Source organism: Rattus norvegicus, chromosome 1, assembly GCF_021556685.1.
Source record: "Rattus norvegicus strain SHRSP/BbbUtx chromosome 1, alternate assembly SHRSP_T2T, whole genome shotgun sequence".
Lineage (NCBI taxonomy): Eukaryota > Metazoa > Chordata > Mammalia > Rodentia > Muridae > Rattus > Rattus norvegicus.
Window position 1 is genome coordinate 240,091,465 of NC_141534.1, and position 18,038 is coordinate 240,109,502.

At 38.9% G+C, this 18,038-nt stretch overlaps 1 protein-coding gene across 5 annotated transcripts in view; it reads left to right on the forward strand.

Moving 5' to 3' along the window:
• The window catches only part of Ric1 (RIC1 partner of RAB6A GEF complex), a 99,331-nt gene that overhangs the window by 38,410 nt on the left and 42,883 nt on the right, over positions 1-18,038 (forward strand). For all 5 annotated transcript variants that reach the window (XM_087563957.1, NM_001427735.2, XM_087563966.1 and 2 more), the window contains 1 exon segment: positions 14,306-14,413. In XM_087563957.1, the coding sequence (XP_087420083.1) occupies positions 14,306-14,413 (108 nt within the window).

The following is an 18,038-nucleotide window of genomic DNA, read 5'->3' on the forward strand; positions in this document are numbered from 1 at the left end:
CATGTGCACTAAGCCATAATAATTGAGAAGCTGTGGCTATGGTTTTGGCGTGGGTGAGACATGGGAGGAGACGGAAGGGGAGAGCGGAGCAGGAGTGATGTAAATTTAATCATCTTGTATGAGTTTCTCAAAAAATGTTTAAAATAAGCTCAAAAAAAGCCCTAGGAAAAAATACACATATAATCTTTTTATTTGCCAGAATATAACTTGTAGTAACTACTCTATGAATTACTGGTACAAATACAGTTTGGTTGACTAAGGCCAGTCTGATGTGCATTTGTGTATGCCAGTACTTTCCAGAGTTGCTTATTTTAGTAAGTTTTCTGACGAAACCGTTTGTAAAATGGTATCAAAAGTAATTTTCTTCTAATTGTACGAGTTCACGTTTAAAACCTGAAAACTTGTGATCATATAAGGGTTAGAGGAAAGAGCAGGGGAAAATGGTTTTTTCAGTATTGTCACGCGTGCCATTGTAAACACTTAATTAAAGATGTCTGTCATACAGACTGCTGCACACAAAACCCCCGTCATCCAAGCTGATGCCGTCACAGGCGAGAGCTGGGTCAGAGATGGCATAGTCCCCAGCGTGTACTACTTAGCCTCTGACATCACACTGCTTCAACCTTGTTTGTGCTTCATACAGCAATCTACTTAAGGTTTATCTGAGGAGTAAGGAATAGAAAAAGCGAATGCAAAGGGTTGGTGATCATCTTGAAGGTAGAGGTCGACAGTCAGTTGTAGACATAGCACTGTCTCTTGTTTCACTTCTCTACATCCCAGGAGTTCCTCACATGAACTTTGTTTCTGGAGCATCTCAGCTTTCCTGTATTACATGACAGCATCTTAACCTCAGATGTTTATCGTTTATCGTTTCCATTACGCTCCAGCTGAGCACATAGCTTAGATGTTGGTGTGCTTAATAGCTTCCACCTAGTGTTTCTAGCATTTGTGTACACGCAGGGAGTCAGTCCACAACAACCGTGGCCATCTTATTAAAAAAACTCCTTCCATCTCCAATGTTATTTATCCTTTGATATTCTGTTTAATCTTTTGTATCTTTATAAAATCCATCTTACTTTAAAATATCTCTTCACCTTTACCCACGCCAGTATGCAGACTGGTAATGGCTTTAGTGTTGTGCTTTACATCTTCAGATTTGCCACAGATAAATCAGAAATAATTATATTTGAATTCATTTAATTAACTGTGCTTAAATATGAGTGTAGGAGATTTTGAAATTTCTTGTAATTCTTATTCTTCATAATGAAAATAACTTCAGCAATTAAACTATTAACAATCGCTATTAACGTTCTAACCTTATTTTGCTTTACCTATCTCTTTCTAACACATTTCATCAGATATGTGAAACTTCTTACCAGTTCACTGTCAGTGAGTTAGTACTAGTTGGAAAGAGATTAACAATTGTTCTTATCAACCCTTTATCTCCAAAATTTCAGCTGTTTTTTTGCAGAAGAGATCTACATTGTGGCCAGAAGTATCCACTCACTCATTTCACATGTAGAGGACAAAAGAGAGCAGAATTAGTTATGTGCACCAGAGTTTCATCAAGATCCATTGACAGTCATGTATCATCGTGAAACAAGGACACATCTGAGAAATGGGTCCTTAGAGCACTTCATTAGTCAGAACGTTACAGAACAAACATCTAGAAATGTAGGTGTTACAGTGTATGGATCTACAGCTGTTACAGCTGCAGTTGCAAACATGCACAGCATGTCACTGTGCTGAAACTACACGCAATTTGTACCATCGTACAATGGTATTTGTGTATCTATATGTATCTAAAAATGGGAAAGGTGTCTTTTTGCCTTTACATTTTTTATGAGCACAGTTTTGATATCTAAAGATATCAACACCAGGAACTTCACTTCCATTCAACTCAGCAAGCTTGTTTATATTAACATCAGCAGCACCACAGAGGCCTGGTAAGTGTGTTGTGCTTCCTGTTAACAATGGCTGCAATATCACTAACCTATGGGGATTTTCCACCCTGTTTTAATTTTATGGGACTACTATCCATTATTGAAAACGTTTTGATGGCACATTTTTATACCTTTTCTTATTATTGATAATAAGTCATGGATGATAGGTTTTGAGAGAGAAGATTTTTAACTAATTTTTCTTCCTTCTAATAGATATCTTGTTATTTGGGGAATAGATGATAGTGGTCTTAAAAATGTTTCTCTTTGAGCATCTCAAAACTTCTATGTATAGTTTGATTTTAGCATGTATCTATTCTGTAGAGTTACATTTGTGACTTCTAACTGAACTTTGTGTGCATCATACATCCATTTATGAATACACTGTATTTGTACCATTTATGAATACACTGTTTATTATTAGGATGGTTAAATTATTATTACATAATTCAGAAACTCCTCTTGTCATAGCCGCATCCCAATGGTGCCATCTGAATGCAGAGACTGATAGAATTATTAGAAGATCTGACCAGCTCCTGGAACCTGCATGCTGCTGGTGTTACGATCACTACTTCTGCTAGCAGCTTAAGTCAGTAGGACTGTGTGCTCACTTGTAATTTTTCCCTTTTTAAAAATAAAAGTCTCGGGGCTGGGGATTTAGCTCAGTGGTAGAGCGCTTACCTAGGAAGCGCAAGGCCCTGGGTTCGGTCCCCAGCTCCGAAAAAAAGAACCAAAAAAAAATAAAATAAAATAAAAAAACATAAAAGTCTCTAGGAAGTATTTTAGCTTCTAGGGGTGTAACAGTGGGGTGGGGCCCAGGGCAGCTTGGTAATAAACACATTGTGTGTTATGCAGGCAAATAAAGCAGGGTTAGGGAATGAGGAGGGACTACAGCTTGAAATCGAATCCTCACTGAGAAGACGGCATGCAAAAGGATCTTAAAGAGTTTGTGGGGAATACAACACTTAGGGGAATGACATTTTGCAATAAATGAGAAAATATTGGAAGTTGTAGGTCCTAACAAAGAATTTGTAATTAGTCAGAAGGGATGTTTTTGAGTAGTTAACTATAAAAATGAAATACTATGTTGTGATTTTTTTTAAAGTAACTTAATCCTGGAAAAGTATAAAACCAGTTAGTTCTCTCCTGCCCAGAGAACTAGCATGTACTAGAATTGATGCACTCTCCCTTTTCGTGCACACCGTAGTCCACCCATCTATACAGTCCACTTCGGCCATGCCATCCATTGCCTCCGAATCCTAACAGACTTTCTTAGTTTGTAACTTGAAACTTTTTTTCTGGATTATTATATTTTCTTATAATTTACCTCTACATGATTTAAATATATAATTTACTTGCCTTTCCCCTATATAAAATGTCTTGTGGTTTTCCGTAGGTTTTAGGATTATTTATGTTGCTTTTATTTTTTAGCTCCATTTTACTCATCTGATAGGTGGAACTATTATGCTATCTGTTCCATGAATTTGTCGGTGAGGTTAAGTTGGCATTCTCAGTTATAGTCCTTAAGTGTTTTCTAGTTGTTGTGGGGAGGTTGCTTTGTTTTGTTTCTGTGCTCCATGTTCTCTCCACCTTTAACTTTGCCGTATATAAGTAGGCAAAGTCTATAGCTGATCCTTTTGTGAGTGCCAAGCTTACCTTTCTGTGATTAAACCAATTTAAGTGGTTCAGTGGTTAAGCTTCAACTTCATCTTGTTTAAACCATACCATTGCCTCCTGCCACTCACTGGAGAGAGCCCATTAGTACAATGTGAGCATGCTGTCTGGCCTGGCTCTTGAGTTGAGAGCAGTATTTTTGTCCTTTGTATTCAAGAAGTCATTAATTCTCTGTACATTCCCATAGTACACTTTACACATTCCAGCAATCAGTGATACATTTTATTTGAAAAACTAGACTATGAGAAGTATAATTTTAAAATGTGAATTTTGGTTTTTTAGATTATAATCCATCTCTACTCTCCACTTGTCCTATATCTCTTCAGTAAATTAAAACCCATGTGTAGAAATCCTGGGTCATATCACATGTCTAGTAACTTTAGTTTGGATACTGACATCATCCTTAGTATGATCTACATACTATTACTATACATGTATAGTCCAGTATAGTAATCAGCATGCTATTATATCTGGTCTTTGTGTTTTCCATTTGAATAGTTTTCTGATTTTATGTTAAAGAACGATAAAGTTTGGTATGGGTATCAGGTAACTTGGAAAATATCCTGACAGATCTGCAGTCTGTCTGTCCTATTCTTGGTAAGCGTGGATTTAGCCTTTGCTTTAAACTTGTCTCTAAGGTGTAGCTCCTCAGAACAAGCTTCCTCCAGGATATCCAAAACCTTAATAGTTTATTCTTTGTCTGGCTTTGGGGTTACATGTAAGAATGGCTTAATAACCAGTGTTGTAAGAGGAATGAAGGTTTCTAGAACTCCTTTTCAGGGTAACTCTAACATTTCTGTTATTCTGCTTCATAAATCTGTTTTCCTGAGCATTGGATTTCCCCACTGTATATGGTAGTCTGGAAGGTGACTTTTGCTGGAAAACTTTGTTTCTTTCTGGTTGTGACAAGTTCTCACTTTGTAGCCCAAGCTGGCCTTGAAATTCTTCTGCCTGCCCTTGGGTGTCTATAGTTGTTTCATGTATTTTGTCCCGTTTTTGCATTTGTTTTCTGGCTGAATAAATTGGAACCATTTACTCTATTAAAATAATAAAAGTGACTACCTATAGGATCATCAGTCAGTTTGAGCAATTTTCAGTTATTTTCCACTGGAGTATATTTATTTAAGCACATTTAAATATTGTGCAAATATTTAAATATATAAATATATAATCATCAGAAATATTCTCATTAATTATGGGCATATTGATAAATAATTATGGTAGTATAGCTTAGTAATGAAGAATGGCTTAGCATGCATAAGGCCCTGTATTCAGTCCCCAATAAGTCCTTTGCCATAAAAAGGAAACCAATGGAATTGTCTACAAATGATGAAATGTATGATGTAGAGAAAGAGAACATTCTGAACTTCAGAGCTGGGGTTGGACAGGCAAAGCCTTTCAGTCCCAGAGCTTGTAAGACAGCCAGAACTCCCTAGGTCAAACTAGCACATTCTTGACTGATCTTAAATTTGGGATTCATGTTTGTTACTATAAATGCCCAGTTAGCATAATTTATAAGGCATTTGTTATTAAATGGTACTGAGGAGGTCTCTAATACTAATAAGTAAAGTTATGTCAGGGTCTGGAGTTCAGGGGCATAGCAGTGGTAGAGCACTTGCATACATGCACAAGGCCTTAGGATCCCTCAGCACCACAAAAAAATGTAATTTAAAAATAAATGAATGAGGGCTGGAGAGATGGCTCAGTGGTTAAGAGCCCTGACTGCTCTTCCAGAGGTCCTGAGTTCAAATCCCAGCAACCACATGGTGGCTCACAACCATCTGTAATGAGATCCGATGCCCTCTTCTGGTGTGTCTGACAGCTACAGCGTACTGATAATAAATAAATAAATAAATCTTTAAAAAAAAATAAATGAATGAAAAAAGTAAAAGAATGAATGTCCTGAGAAGTCACACTAGCATTTCATGAGTGCTTGTGAGGAGAGGAGAGGTTTTTTTTTTTAAATATTTATTTATTTATTTTATGTATAAGTACACTATAACTGTCTTCAGACACACCAGAAGAGGGCATCAGAGCCCATTACAGATGGTTGTGAGCCACCATGTGGTTGCTGGGATTTGAACTCAGGACCTCTGGAAGAGCAGTCAGTGCTCTTAACCACTGAGCCATCTCTCCAGGCCCCCCACCTTTTTTTTTTTTTTTTTTCAGAAGCTGAGGACCAAACCTGGGGCCTTGTGCTTACTAGACAAGCACTCTACCACTGAGCTAAAACCCCAACCCCAGTTGTTACTATGGTCTTTAAATGATATTTAATAGTATTTAAGATCCCTGCCGTGAGAATTTGTTCAGACAGAAGCCTATTGAATTTGTGTTGTAGCAGTTAACAGTATCACTGGTGTAACCCTCCAGGGTGTGTTTGAGTGACATTAAAAGTGATCGTAGTTTCTTCATTTAAAATTTCTATATAATGTTGTGGTACATTTGAAAATAGTGTATGCCTTAGTTAGGTTTCCACTGCTGAGAAGAGACAGACACCCTGAGCAAGGCCACTCTTATAAGGACAACATTTAATTGGGGCTGGCTTACAGGTTCAGAGGTTCAATCTGTTATCATCATGGTAGGAAGCATGGCTGTGCCCAGACAGACACAGTGCCCAGGCAGACACAGTGTTGGAGAAGGAGCCAAGAGTTCTACATCTTGATCTGAAGACAATCAGGAAAAGACTGTCCTCCAGGCAGCTAGGAAGAGGGTCTCTTAGCCCAGCCTCACAATGACACACTTCCTCCAACAAGGCCATACCTCCTAACAGTACTGCTCCCTGTGGACCAAGCATATTCAAACCACCACAGTGTAATTTGAGTCTTAGAGAACTTACTCCTGAAAACAGTTACAAACTTGAGCAGTAATATAGCTACACCCCACCATACTTTTTCAGTGTTCTTTGTTGACATGAATGCCAAAATTTTCAAGTGAGGTTAGTTTCATTTTTTTGCCTTCATTTTATGTGTCTTGAAAGAGGGAAGTATTGTATTTCATATCAACTGGTTTACAGTTTAGGTTCTTCTTTGACATGGAAAGGCACTCTTAAATTACTTTCTGCCTTTCTTTAATAATTACTTATGTGTATAAAATGAGAAAAATAACAGTTAAATTCTACAAAGTTGTTCCCAGCATTGTTGTCTAGGTAGTCTTTTCGATTGTTACAGCGCCCCCACTGGACCCTTAAGACGATTCATGTGTGCTCAAAATAAAAGGGAATTCTTGTTAATTGAATATGAGAGTTATAGTGAGCTCCACTTTGAAAAATAATAAACCTTACAGAAGTTACCTAGAAACGTTCATTGTGAATTTTGATTCACTAGTGATTCGTTTCCTTCGTACATTGTAATTACTTTCTCAGTGGTTGTCCTGAGCAGTTAATATCTTGCACATGTAACTGCTTACTGGATTAGTAACAGTTGAACATCAGTGATACCAGACCAGGTATTTTTATTTGTCCCCTTTTTATGGTGCTGTTGTCACAGAGATATGTTTACATATTATATGATTATTGACATAGATTATAAGTATTGTTTTATATACCTGTCTTTCAAATCATACAGGAGTAAGCGCTCTTCTGAAGCAGAAGCATATTTCCAGCTTTAATGTTTCCTTTATAGTGATCCTTTTTCAAACTTTTTTTTATATAACTTTGAGTTACTGTTTCCTGTCTTCATTCGTCCCAAAAGGTTTCATTTAGTGGTTAGTGTGTCTTGTTTATGACAGATTTCCTTAATTTTTTTTAGATCCCTAAACCTCTTAATTTCTCCTTCTAGTTTTTAAGAATACTTTGCCTAGGTGTTTTGTTGTCTGTCAACATTTTATTCTTTCATCTGTAAAGTATGTTGTTCTAGTGCTTTCTGGCCACCCTAAATCAGATAAGGAAAAGTCAGTTATGTTGAGAATTCTTTATATGTGAGAGAGACACTTGTCTTAGCACTTTCAGAACTCTCTTTGACAGTTTGAGAATTATATACCTCTGTTTCAGCCTTTTCATATTTATTTTACTTGAAGTTCAGTTTCTTGGAGCTTTATATTTATATATTAATCAAATGTAGAAAAATTTCTATTGCATTCTCAAATATTCTTTCTGCAGAAGTTTTCTTTCCTTGCCTCTTCTTACACAATGTTGGTACGCATGAGGTCGTTCCCACAAGTCTTTAAATTAAATTGTTTTTGGCAGTCTCATACACATATATAGTGTATTTTAATCATATTTACTGCTTCTTTACCCTCTCTTGTTCAGCTCTCATTCCCAATTAGATCCCCTTTTATTTGACTTTCTCCCCTCCACTGCCTTTTATGACCCATTCTGTTTCATTAGAGTTGCTTGCCCAAGCACAGATTTGGGTTATGCACAGAGAAAGGGCAACTTAACAATCATTACACTGTTGAAGAAAATAGCCCCCTCTTCCCAGCTACAGTAGTTAATCAGGAACCCTGCTCCTAGCTGTGACAGAATGTTATGTCTAATCTTGTGTCGGTCCCAGCTGCTGTGAGCTCATGAATGCAACAGCCATGTCACGTCTGACAGGCAGCTTTCAATAGCACTTCTCCCGTCTGCATCCTTTCTGTGCCTTGGTCAGAGAGAGTTGACAGAGATGTCCTGTGTAGGGCTCAGCACTCAACAGTCACTTTCAGAACTTTGAGCAATTTACAAATTCTGTAGTATCCGTAATCCGGGGGAAGGGTGGGGGGGTCTTTTGCCAAGGCTAGTAAGGCACTATCGTATGGGAATAAATGCACATGCTTAGAAAGTAATTTGATGAACATAACATGTCTGTTTAGCTAAACAGTAGCTCAAACAGCCCCCAGGGGCCTGGAAACTTCCAATGTATTCTTTGACTGAGTTTAGAGTACCACGCATGAGCGTTCTCTCCTAGGGAATGGGTCTCAAATCCAGTCAGAACTGGTTGGTTATTCCATAACTGTTGTACCACTCTTGCCCCAGTGGGCACATCTGCCTTGACGTTTAGATATGAACTGTGAGCGTTCAGTCCACAGCTGGGTGTAACGTTGATGCCGCTTCTCCACCAGCAGCTATACAGTACTATTTGGCACTATGCACAGGGGAGAGGGCACCAGATCCCATTACAGATGGTTATGAATCACCATGTGGTTGCTGGGAATTGAACTCAGAGAAGCCAGTCCTCTTAACTGCTGAGCTATCTCTCCAGCCTGTAGCACAAATTCTTAATTGTTATACTAAAGTAAGTCATACTAGCGTTCTGTAAGTAGGCAAGAAGCATGCTCAGAAGTGAAAATTGGTCTCTTAATTAACCTCTAGTCTCCAGGGCCTCTGTTTTTACCACCTCTTCAGCAGTCATCTTAAAATTAATGTTTGTTTAGTTGCTTAGAACATAGGATTGAAACCACAGTTCAAATGTCAGCTTTTATTAGTTCTGTGGCCATTAACAATGTTCTCATTGTTTCTTGCATTATATTTTTCCTCTGGAAAAGTAGAGATAATAAAGTTTGTCTTCAAAAGATTATAAATGGGGGGCTGGAGAGATGGCTCAGTGGTTAAGAGCACTGACTGCTCTTCCAGAGGGCCTGAGTTCAATTCTCAGCAACCACATCTGTAATGGGATCTGATGCCCTCTCCTGGTGTGTCTGAAAACAGCTCCAATGTACAGATATACATAAAATAAATAAATAGTTCTTTTTAAAAAAGATTACAAATGGTTAAGGTACTATATATAAAACCTTTTTTTTTATAGTATAGAGTCGAGTTTATTCAGGAAATAGGAAGGGGATTTGAGAGGGTAGTAGGGACAGAGAAGAGGGGAGGGGGAGAGGAGAGGCCGGCCATGAGCACGTGGAGAGAAGCGGGGAAGGGAATGGGGAGAGAAGGGACAAAGGGGTAGGGGAGAGCAAGAGGAAACAGGAGCAGGAGGAAGAGAGCTATAAAACATTTCTGAACACATTATATACATATAATTGATTAGTATTATTGTTTTCATACCATCAAGGTATACTTCTTAAACTGGCTTCATTTTATTCTTTCAGCTTTAACTTCCATGACTGTCTTCCAACCATCTGTTATGAAAATGTATTAAATTATTGCAGCTATAAAAAATAAAGTTTTCATTAGAAAGTTAGTTTTTGTCACTGTAATTTAAAAAAATTTTATTACGTGTTTGTGTGCTTGGAAGGTAGAGTGGAAATGTTTCTATGAAGATTTTATAATTTAGAAGTCATTGAGAAACAAATGTTAGCCTTCATCTCTAGTGAGTACAAAGAATTTAATATAAAGAAAAACAGAGTTTCCATTTTAAGGTGGGTAATCTTGAAAGGCACTGGACAATCAACTCAACAACAATTTGAAATATTTCTGTCTTTAATGAAAGATAGAGATGTCTCTGACCAATCTTTGAACTGAAAAATAAAAAAGTAAATGTCTTGGAAAGATTAACCAGACTGCCCGAAAATACTGCCAGAAATCACCTATTTTATCTGCAATCCAAAAGGCTGAGAAATTAGATCGACTACTGACCCCAGAGTACACACAGTGAAATAAGGGCCATGGGTTCCTGGGCAAACCTAAATAAGGGGTGAAGATCCCTTCCTTTTCACTTTGTAAGCTACAGGAGTGTATTATACCATTGAACTGAGGGGTTATAGGCACCAAGGAGCATGGGGTGGGATGGGTGACAGGCTAAAGCTGAGACAGTGATAGTTCAGCAAGTCCTGCTCTGTACTTTGGCTTCTGTCTTTCCTACTTAAAATCGAGGCCTCCTTACTAGAGAAATCAAACCATGCTAGGAAAGTTATTAAAGAGCTAGTAGTATTTGCAGACCACTACAAAAAAAGACAGGTGCCCATGATGCTGAAGCCTGCCAATTGGCAACCCCCAGCACGCCCCCACAGGTACACACATACAAGCTCGGGTTTCTTGTTAACTCTTCAGCATTAACGCTTTAAACATAAAGAACCAAGGATTAATAGCTAATTTAGAACACTTTCCAGTGTAGGAGACTTGACAATAGAAAATTATGTGTGGGTGACGTAAAGGACATGGCAGAAGACAAAAAACATATGACAGAAATGGCAGTTGGCCACTTTAGACAGATAATTGCCTAAAGAAAGTTGGGGGAGAAAAGTACAGAAGACATAAATTCCACAGAAATCTTTGAAATTGAAATAGTTGAGGAAACGTGTATGGTATAGAACAAAAGGCACAAATAAGAAAGAAAAACAGAAAATAGTGTAGGAAACTCATTATCTGGTGTAACAAAAGTTTAAGAAAAAGATTACAGGCTAATACAAACACCATTATCATTTTCAAAAAAACAAAATGTTACTATTCCAGACCTACACAAAGATTAAACAGTTCAGGTGCTCAGTACAGTAATGTAGGTTCATGTGCTTATAGAAGGTCTATTATTTTGAAAGTTTAGAACTGACTAAAAAGTAAAGAAAAAAAGAGTAGAGGCTCTGATATTGATGGGGGAGGGACAGAGATAAAATCTGAGTAGAACTGCCCCTGAGAGTGAGCACTCCATTGCTCAGTATTAGATCACTTCCCTAACATGCACAAGGCCCCACACTGTTCCCAGCACACACTTACACACACACACACAAGCAAGCATGTTTAAAAACTGCTTTGCTCTGGAAGAAGAGTCACCATTTTCTTTAGAGGTGTCTATTGATCGATATGTTTATTATTCCAATAAATAATTCACACTACTGTGCAGGCAATCACCTACAGCTCGGCTGGCGGATTGGATCAGAGCAGGAAGGGACTTGTTGGGAAGAAGAAGCTTTCAGTGGAAGGGAAGGTGTGCAGAATATAATGCATTGGGGATGAAATCCAAGTTGAACCCAATAATGAATCAGTACTGCATTAAGGAAAGAAGTAAAAAGCACTTCTCCTTGGAGTCATGTAACAAGAGCAAGTCCAGAGTTGAATTTTCTACTTCATCTTCCACTGTCTGATCATTTTATGAGCCTGAGACTGTGCCTGCTTGAGGGCTGTCTTGGGAGTCTCTTTTAAACCTGTTTGTCCCTATGTCTGTGGGTATGTGTCCCAATGTGTGCCTGTCTGATGTGTGAGCTGTGTGTATGAGTGTGTGGTATCTGTCTGTCTGTGGGTGCTGTGCCTGTCCATAATAAAGGACTTTGCTCTCTGTTTATTGAATAGCATAGAAAATATCACATGGAGAAAGGAATGGGATACTTTACGGAAATCTTTAACAGAGTTTTAAAAGCATTAAGTCGCTGACTCCAACTGATCCCTACTGACCAGATAGCAAACATCATTGTTTATCAGCCAGTAAACATAAATGGTTGCTTTCAACCTTTATGGTAAGTTTTAGGAAGTTGCTTTCAGCAAAGATACACCTGCAGTATCTGGGTCAAGGGCATGGAGCAGTGCCCAGTGTAAGAATGTAGCTGTGCAGTCGTTTAACTTATACACATTATACACAGGAAATCCAAGATGAGTAAGATTGGTTGTTCAGCTGTTCGGTAAATAAACAGGCCGAGTAAACAATAGGCTAGCACTCTTAGGTGACGTCAAGATATATTGTTAACTTTGACTGTGAGGTCCAGGAGAAATCCTAGTCTTCTAAAATGTTAGAGATATTTTCAGAATATTATATCATCAGAAGAAAGGACATAGAAACTGTTAATGGTTAAAAAATGACCAAATTTTAATTTATATACACAGTCACAGTAACATAAAATTGTAATATCAGCATTTTGAGAGGTAGAGACAGAACAATCACGGATTTGAAGCTGTCCTGGATTACATAGTGAGTCACCCCAGCACACCTCCCTCTCTCTCTCTCTCTCTCTCTCTCTCTCTCTCCCCCTCATTTTCTTGCCCACTCACTCAGTCACTCACTCAGGGGAGGGGCAAAGCCTTTAAGATACAAAGGTAAATAATTGCTTTGAGCAATTTTGACATGGTTTTCCTTACATACAAGAGACAGATAGAGCATTCACCCCTCACTCAGGTTACCGCCATCTCCCTCCCTGAAGTGCGTAGCTTTAAAGTGACCATCCTTTCAGGTGTCTTCATTTTATTTAACTCAGGACTTTCTGCAAGTTGGCTTGTTTGTTATCCGAATCTCCAGAGGCTACATTCTTTTTTCCTTTTTCATGAGTCTTTCAACACTATTTGAATTTTAAGTACTACTTCGAAAAGTAAAATTAGCTTTAAAAGCACTTAGACTTGGAGACTTGAACTCGGACAGTGACCACAGAGTGCATGAGTACCACTTCAAATGGGACTCTGGTAAACTAGATTCTCGTTTTCTTTTTAAAGATTGTTGGGACATTAACCAAACAACCTTAATGGTTGAGTATCAATTGAGCTTAGCCTGTCAGACAGAGAGAGACTCAAATACTCCTGGATACTGCAGTAACAAGATGACAGTTAGCTACCATTATGCTTATTTTGGGGCTGGGGGAGAAAAGAAAAGAAACCCACAAACAAAAAGTAAGCAAAACAGGTTTCCGAGCAGCAAAGTGATTTTCACAAACACTAGAAACCTCAAAAACTATTGGTCCCTTTAACTCTACACACTTAACTATAGTAAAAGTATTAAGAAATTGAGTTGCAGGATTGTAGATGATTAGAAAGAGAAATGATGTCAGTAGGACAGTTGTTGACAAGATTGAGAGGCGCCACAAAAGGCACACATTGGTTAGGCTTATGTCAGTTTGACACAGCCTAGAGTCAGCTTGGAAGGGGGCTCTCGGTTGGAAAAAATGCCTCCAAAGATGGCCTCTAGGCAAATCTGTATAGAGTGCCCTCTTGCTTAATGATTGATGTGAAAGAGTTCAGCCTATTGTGCCTGGTACATAAGAAAGTAGGCTGAGGAAGGCAGGAGAAAGCCAATAAGCAGCATTCCTCCATGGCCTCTGCCTTAGTTCTTGTCCTGGGTTCTTGCCCTGTCTGTCTTCAGTGATAGATTGTGATGTGGAAGTATAAGCAAGTTGCTGTAGGCCATGGTCTTTATCATAGCAGTAGAACCCTGAGACAGATACATAACTATTAGATCCCAACACAGGCAATGAGGAAGAATAGTAGTCTGATGATGGCATATACCCATGCTATGCAGAGATGAGGAATTCAAGACAGTTCTGTAGACTTTTTTAGGAGGTGTGTGCTCACTTTCCTGACATTGGCCTGCCTATTCTTGTGCAGCCATTAATCACCATGGATTTAAGTACATATGCCATTTTGTTATCAGTACCAAGTCAGTTATGAAATAACCAAGTACATCCCTGAATCTGACATTAGACCTGATAAATACCCATAGAAGGGGAATCAAGGATAAGGCATGGAGTAGGTGAAGTGAAAGAACACTTTGGACCATATACCACCGCATACGGAACAGCACATTGCTTCTGTAATTTCCTCGCTAGGGAAGCACTCAAGTCAGTTCTCCTGAAAGGCCAACTTAATTCTCTTCTCTCCTCCCCTCCCCTTCCCTCCTCCCTCCCTTCCTCTGCATTTTACTCTCAGCCCCCCAACACAAGTTAAATTAGTCAAGCTTACATATATCTAGTTGGTATATAAATGAATCTACTGTGATAGAATTCAAGTTTAATTTTCAATTTTGAATCTGTAGAATGAGCACCTAGTCTGTAAGCTTGGTTATGTTTGTTTGAGTGCATATTAGGTACAAATTGGGGAAAGATTAGATATCTTTGTCTTAACCTTGTGTTATTTCTCTTAGAGGAAGTCCACAAATGAAGGGGATACCTCATTTTAAGGAAGAACATTGCGCCCCAGCATTGAATTTAGAAATGAAGAAAATACTGGATTTGCAAGCACCCATCATGAGGTACAGTATATTAGTTATGTTTGAGATTTTCTGACCACAAAAGACCATGTAGTTGTTTAAATCACATGACAAACAAGAGAATTGTTTGTATTTCAAAATTTATAAATTAATTGTTTGATTTTATGGTATGATAACATACTAAAGAGATTCAATAAAATCATGTATGTAGAGGAAAAGCGGGACTGTCTCTTTGTATGCCCTCCATATGTTTCTTGGAAGTACATGTACACTTGAAAGAATACTAAGCTTTCTGATGCCAGTGTGAATACAGGTTACATGACAAGGCGTAAGAAATACTAACACACAGAAATCTATTTATACTCAAAGATCCTTTCAGTTTAACTTCATTATCTAAGTTGCTTCGTGGTGGTTGACCTGTTAGCTATTACCGTCCTTTCCTCTGCATGCGTGATTTTGGTGAACACTGTACAGCTATGAAAACACTGAGGCTCAATCCTTAAGAGACTTCCCAGACACACTATAGGTTAAAAAGCAAGGTGTATATAGTAAGAATGCTTGGTCTTCAAAGGTATTAGAGGTTTGTTGTTCTAGAATACATAAGCTAGTGGGACAGATTTGGGGAAAGATTATTTTCTATTAGGTACCTTTCAAACATACTGAGCCATAGGGCCGGCAAAGTAGCTCTGTAGGCAAAAGTGCTTGCTTCCACACCTAATGACTTAGTGGGAATCGAGATTGATTCCCAAGGTTGGCCTCTGACTTTCAAACATGTACCAGGGTACACGCGCACGCACACGCGCACACACACACACACACACACACACACCCATACTATTAAAGTAAAACTTTCAAAGACTTATTTGATGCAGAAGGAATTTTGAATGTATGTGGGTACAGAACAAGGTAGAACACTACAACTTGGTTTAATGCCCCACCTGGTGGTAGAGCCATGTAACACATGGAAATAGGGGAGGGAGGGAGGGAGGGAGGGAGGGAGGGAGGGAGGGAGAGAGAGAGAGAGAGAGAGAGAGAGAGAGAGAGAGAGAGAGAGAGAGAGAGAGAGAGAGAGAGCGCCTTTACAAAAAGGATTTCTGGTACTGGAAGTGTGCTCAGTAGTGGAGCATGTCTTCACCATGCTCATGGCCCAGTGTTCAGATTCTAGCACCACCAAAGGGAAGGGATGACTTGCTTCCAACTTGTGTGACTTTGCTGGATAGTTATGTCAACCTGACACAAGTTAAAGCCATGTGAGAAGGGAGAACTGTAATTAAGAAAATGCTTCCATAAGATTGGGTTGTAGATAGTCTATAAAGGCATTTTTCTTAGTGATTGATGGGGTAGGGTCCAGCTCATTGTGGGTGGTGCTACCCTTGGGCTGGTTGCCCTGGTTCTATGAACAAGCCATAAGGAGCAAGCCGGTTAGTAGCACCCCACTATGACCTCTGCACGAACTCCTGCCTCCAGGTTCTTGCCCAGTTTGAGTTCTTGTCCTGACTTCTTTTGATGATGAACAGTAATTTGGAAGTGTGAGCCAAATAAACCCTTTCCTCCACAACTTGCTTTTTGGTCGTAATATTTCATAGAAGCAATAGAAACCCTGAGACAATGACTTTCACCTGTCTAAGTTTGCCTTCTGCAGATTTAGGTGGTTAGCAGTCTCAGATTTCTCTCAAACTTCCAAAGGAAGAATTACATTTAAATAACACTATTAGCTCATCAAATACATACTTCTTGGAAATACACTTGTAAATGAGAGAAAAGACTCTGAAAGACTATATAATCAGTTATTTCTACTATCCAATGTAATGAATTAACATTAGGAATAATGATTATCATGTTGCTTATAGGAGCAAAAGTACTGTCACCTTTTATTTTCAATCAAATAAAAAGTAAAGATTATTGCTAAGTACCCATCTTTTTTATTGCTTGAATACAGAGCACATTTGAAAGATAAACATTTGTAATTATGAGTTTTAATAATTGGTTAATCAGATACACTGTTCTACTTCAAGTGGTGTGTGGCAGGATATGATGCATGCATGATATCCCTTACTTACCATAGTAATAAAATCCTTCAGAACTCAGTCAGCATCCTAAACTGAAAAATACCTGTTTGAGAAATGTGAAACTTGTTATATAATCTGTGGGGCCAATGATGGAGTAGTCTAATTTACAACATACCTAAAATGTGTTCATGTAGCTTTTATATGTACTTAAAAACTAAGGATATTCAGAATATTGTAGGAATCAGTGCAACATGAAAAGACCTAACTTTTTGGGCTTGACATTTGTACTAAAATTAATTGAGAACGGCAGTTGGGTAGCTTGGGACAAGGCCCATTTTTGAACATTTTGAATAATGAAGAAATATTCATTTAACAATGGACACCAGCCATTGTTCAGCAAGTTTCTTAGTTTTAGTTGGGGTAGCTGGAGTATCTTGTGTAGATCCTCCTGGGGCGGGGAGGTGTGGTTGACATCTGATGCTCTTCGCCATATTCTTTCTGTTTTTAATGGTTTCTCAAGAGAGGATTTCTCTGTGTAGCCTTGGCTGATCTGGAACTTACTCTGTAGATCAGGGTGGCCTCAAATTCAGAGATTCACCTGCCTCTACCCCCCAGGTGCTGGGATCAAAGGCGTGCATCACTACCACCTGGCTCCATCAGATGATTTTGAGACGGGCCACCCACTAAACCTGGTGGCCAGCGTTTGCTTAGACTGGCTGGTCAGCAGACTTGGGAAGGACGCCTATGCGTGCTCCCCAGCACTCCAGCACCAGGACCACGGATACATGCTACCACTTTTTATGTGGGTACTAGGAACAGAATCTGACCTTTCCCAGGGAGAGAGCCTGGCAGAGGGGTAGAGGAACAGACTGGCACCTGCACAACCCTGACTTTACTCAGGTTGTTCTTCCACACCAGGGAGAGGCAGGAATCACCAACTCATCTGTCTTCTTAGCCTTCATACAGATTTTTTTCATTTATATCACGATTATTTTAAGTGATTATCTGCTAATCCAACATTGGGATTGTGTAATAGTCTGTTTGTATTGATGGGCTTGTCTTTTTCTTCTGGTTCCCATTTTTCCATCTGTCTGTCTGGTCAGTTGTTACAGCTTTGTTGTCATAATGTAGAGGTTATGAGCACTATTGATTTTCAGGTATATAGTCACTACATGTGGCTCTGAGGTTGTACAGGTAAGAATTTCTGTTTTGAGGCCTTTCAGACAGTGGTAGAGGATGGTTCTACTACTGTTCGTGCTTTCAGCTTGCCGTCTTCTGGCTCGCACATCTTCTCTTTCCTCTCGTTCTTCACCAGTCACACCACACCCACACTCCATCTGTCTTTAATTTGTTACCGAAACAGTTCTGCTTTCCAACACAGATTAAATTATACTAAAGTTATAGAAAGGTAGAGTTCTGTAAGGACATGATGATCTGATTTGCTAAAGCATTTTCCTTCTGTCTGTTCTGTTTTGTTTTAGGGGACAGAGTCTCATTTTCTAATTCCTGACCAGCCTGGAACTTAGAGTGTGGCTGACTTAAAGAGTTTTAAGTCGGGGCTGGGGATTTAGCTCAGTGGTAGAGCGCTTACCTAGCAAGCGCAAGGCCCTGGGTTCGGTCCCCAGCTCCGAAAAAAAGAACCAAAAAAAAAAAAAAAA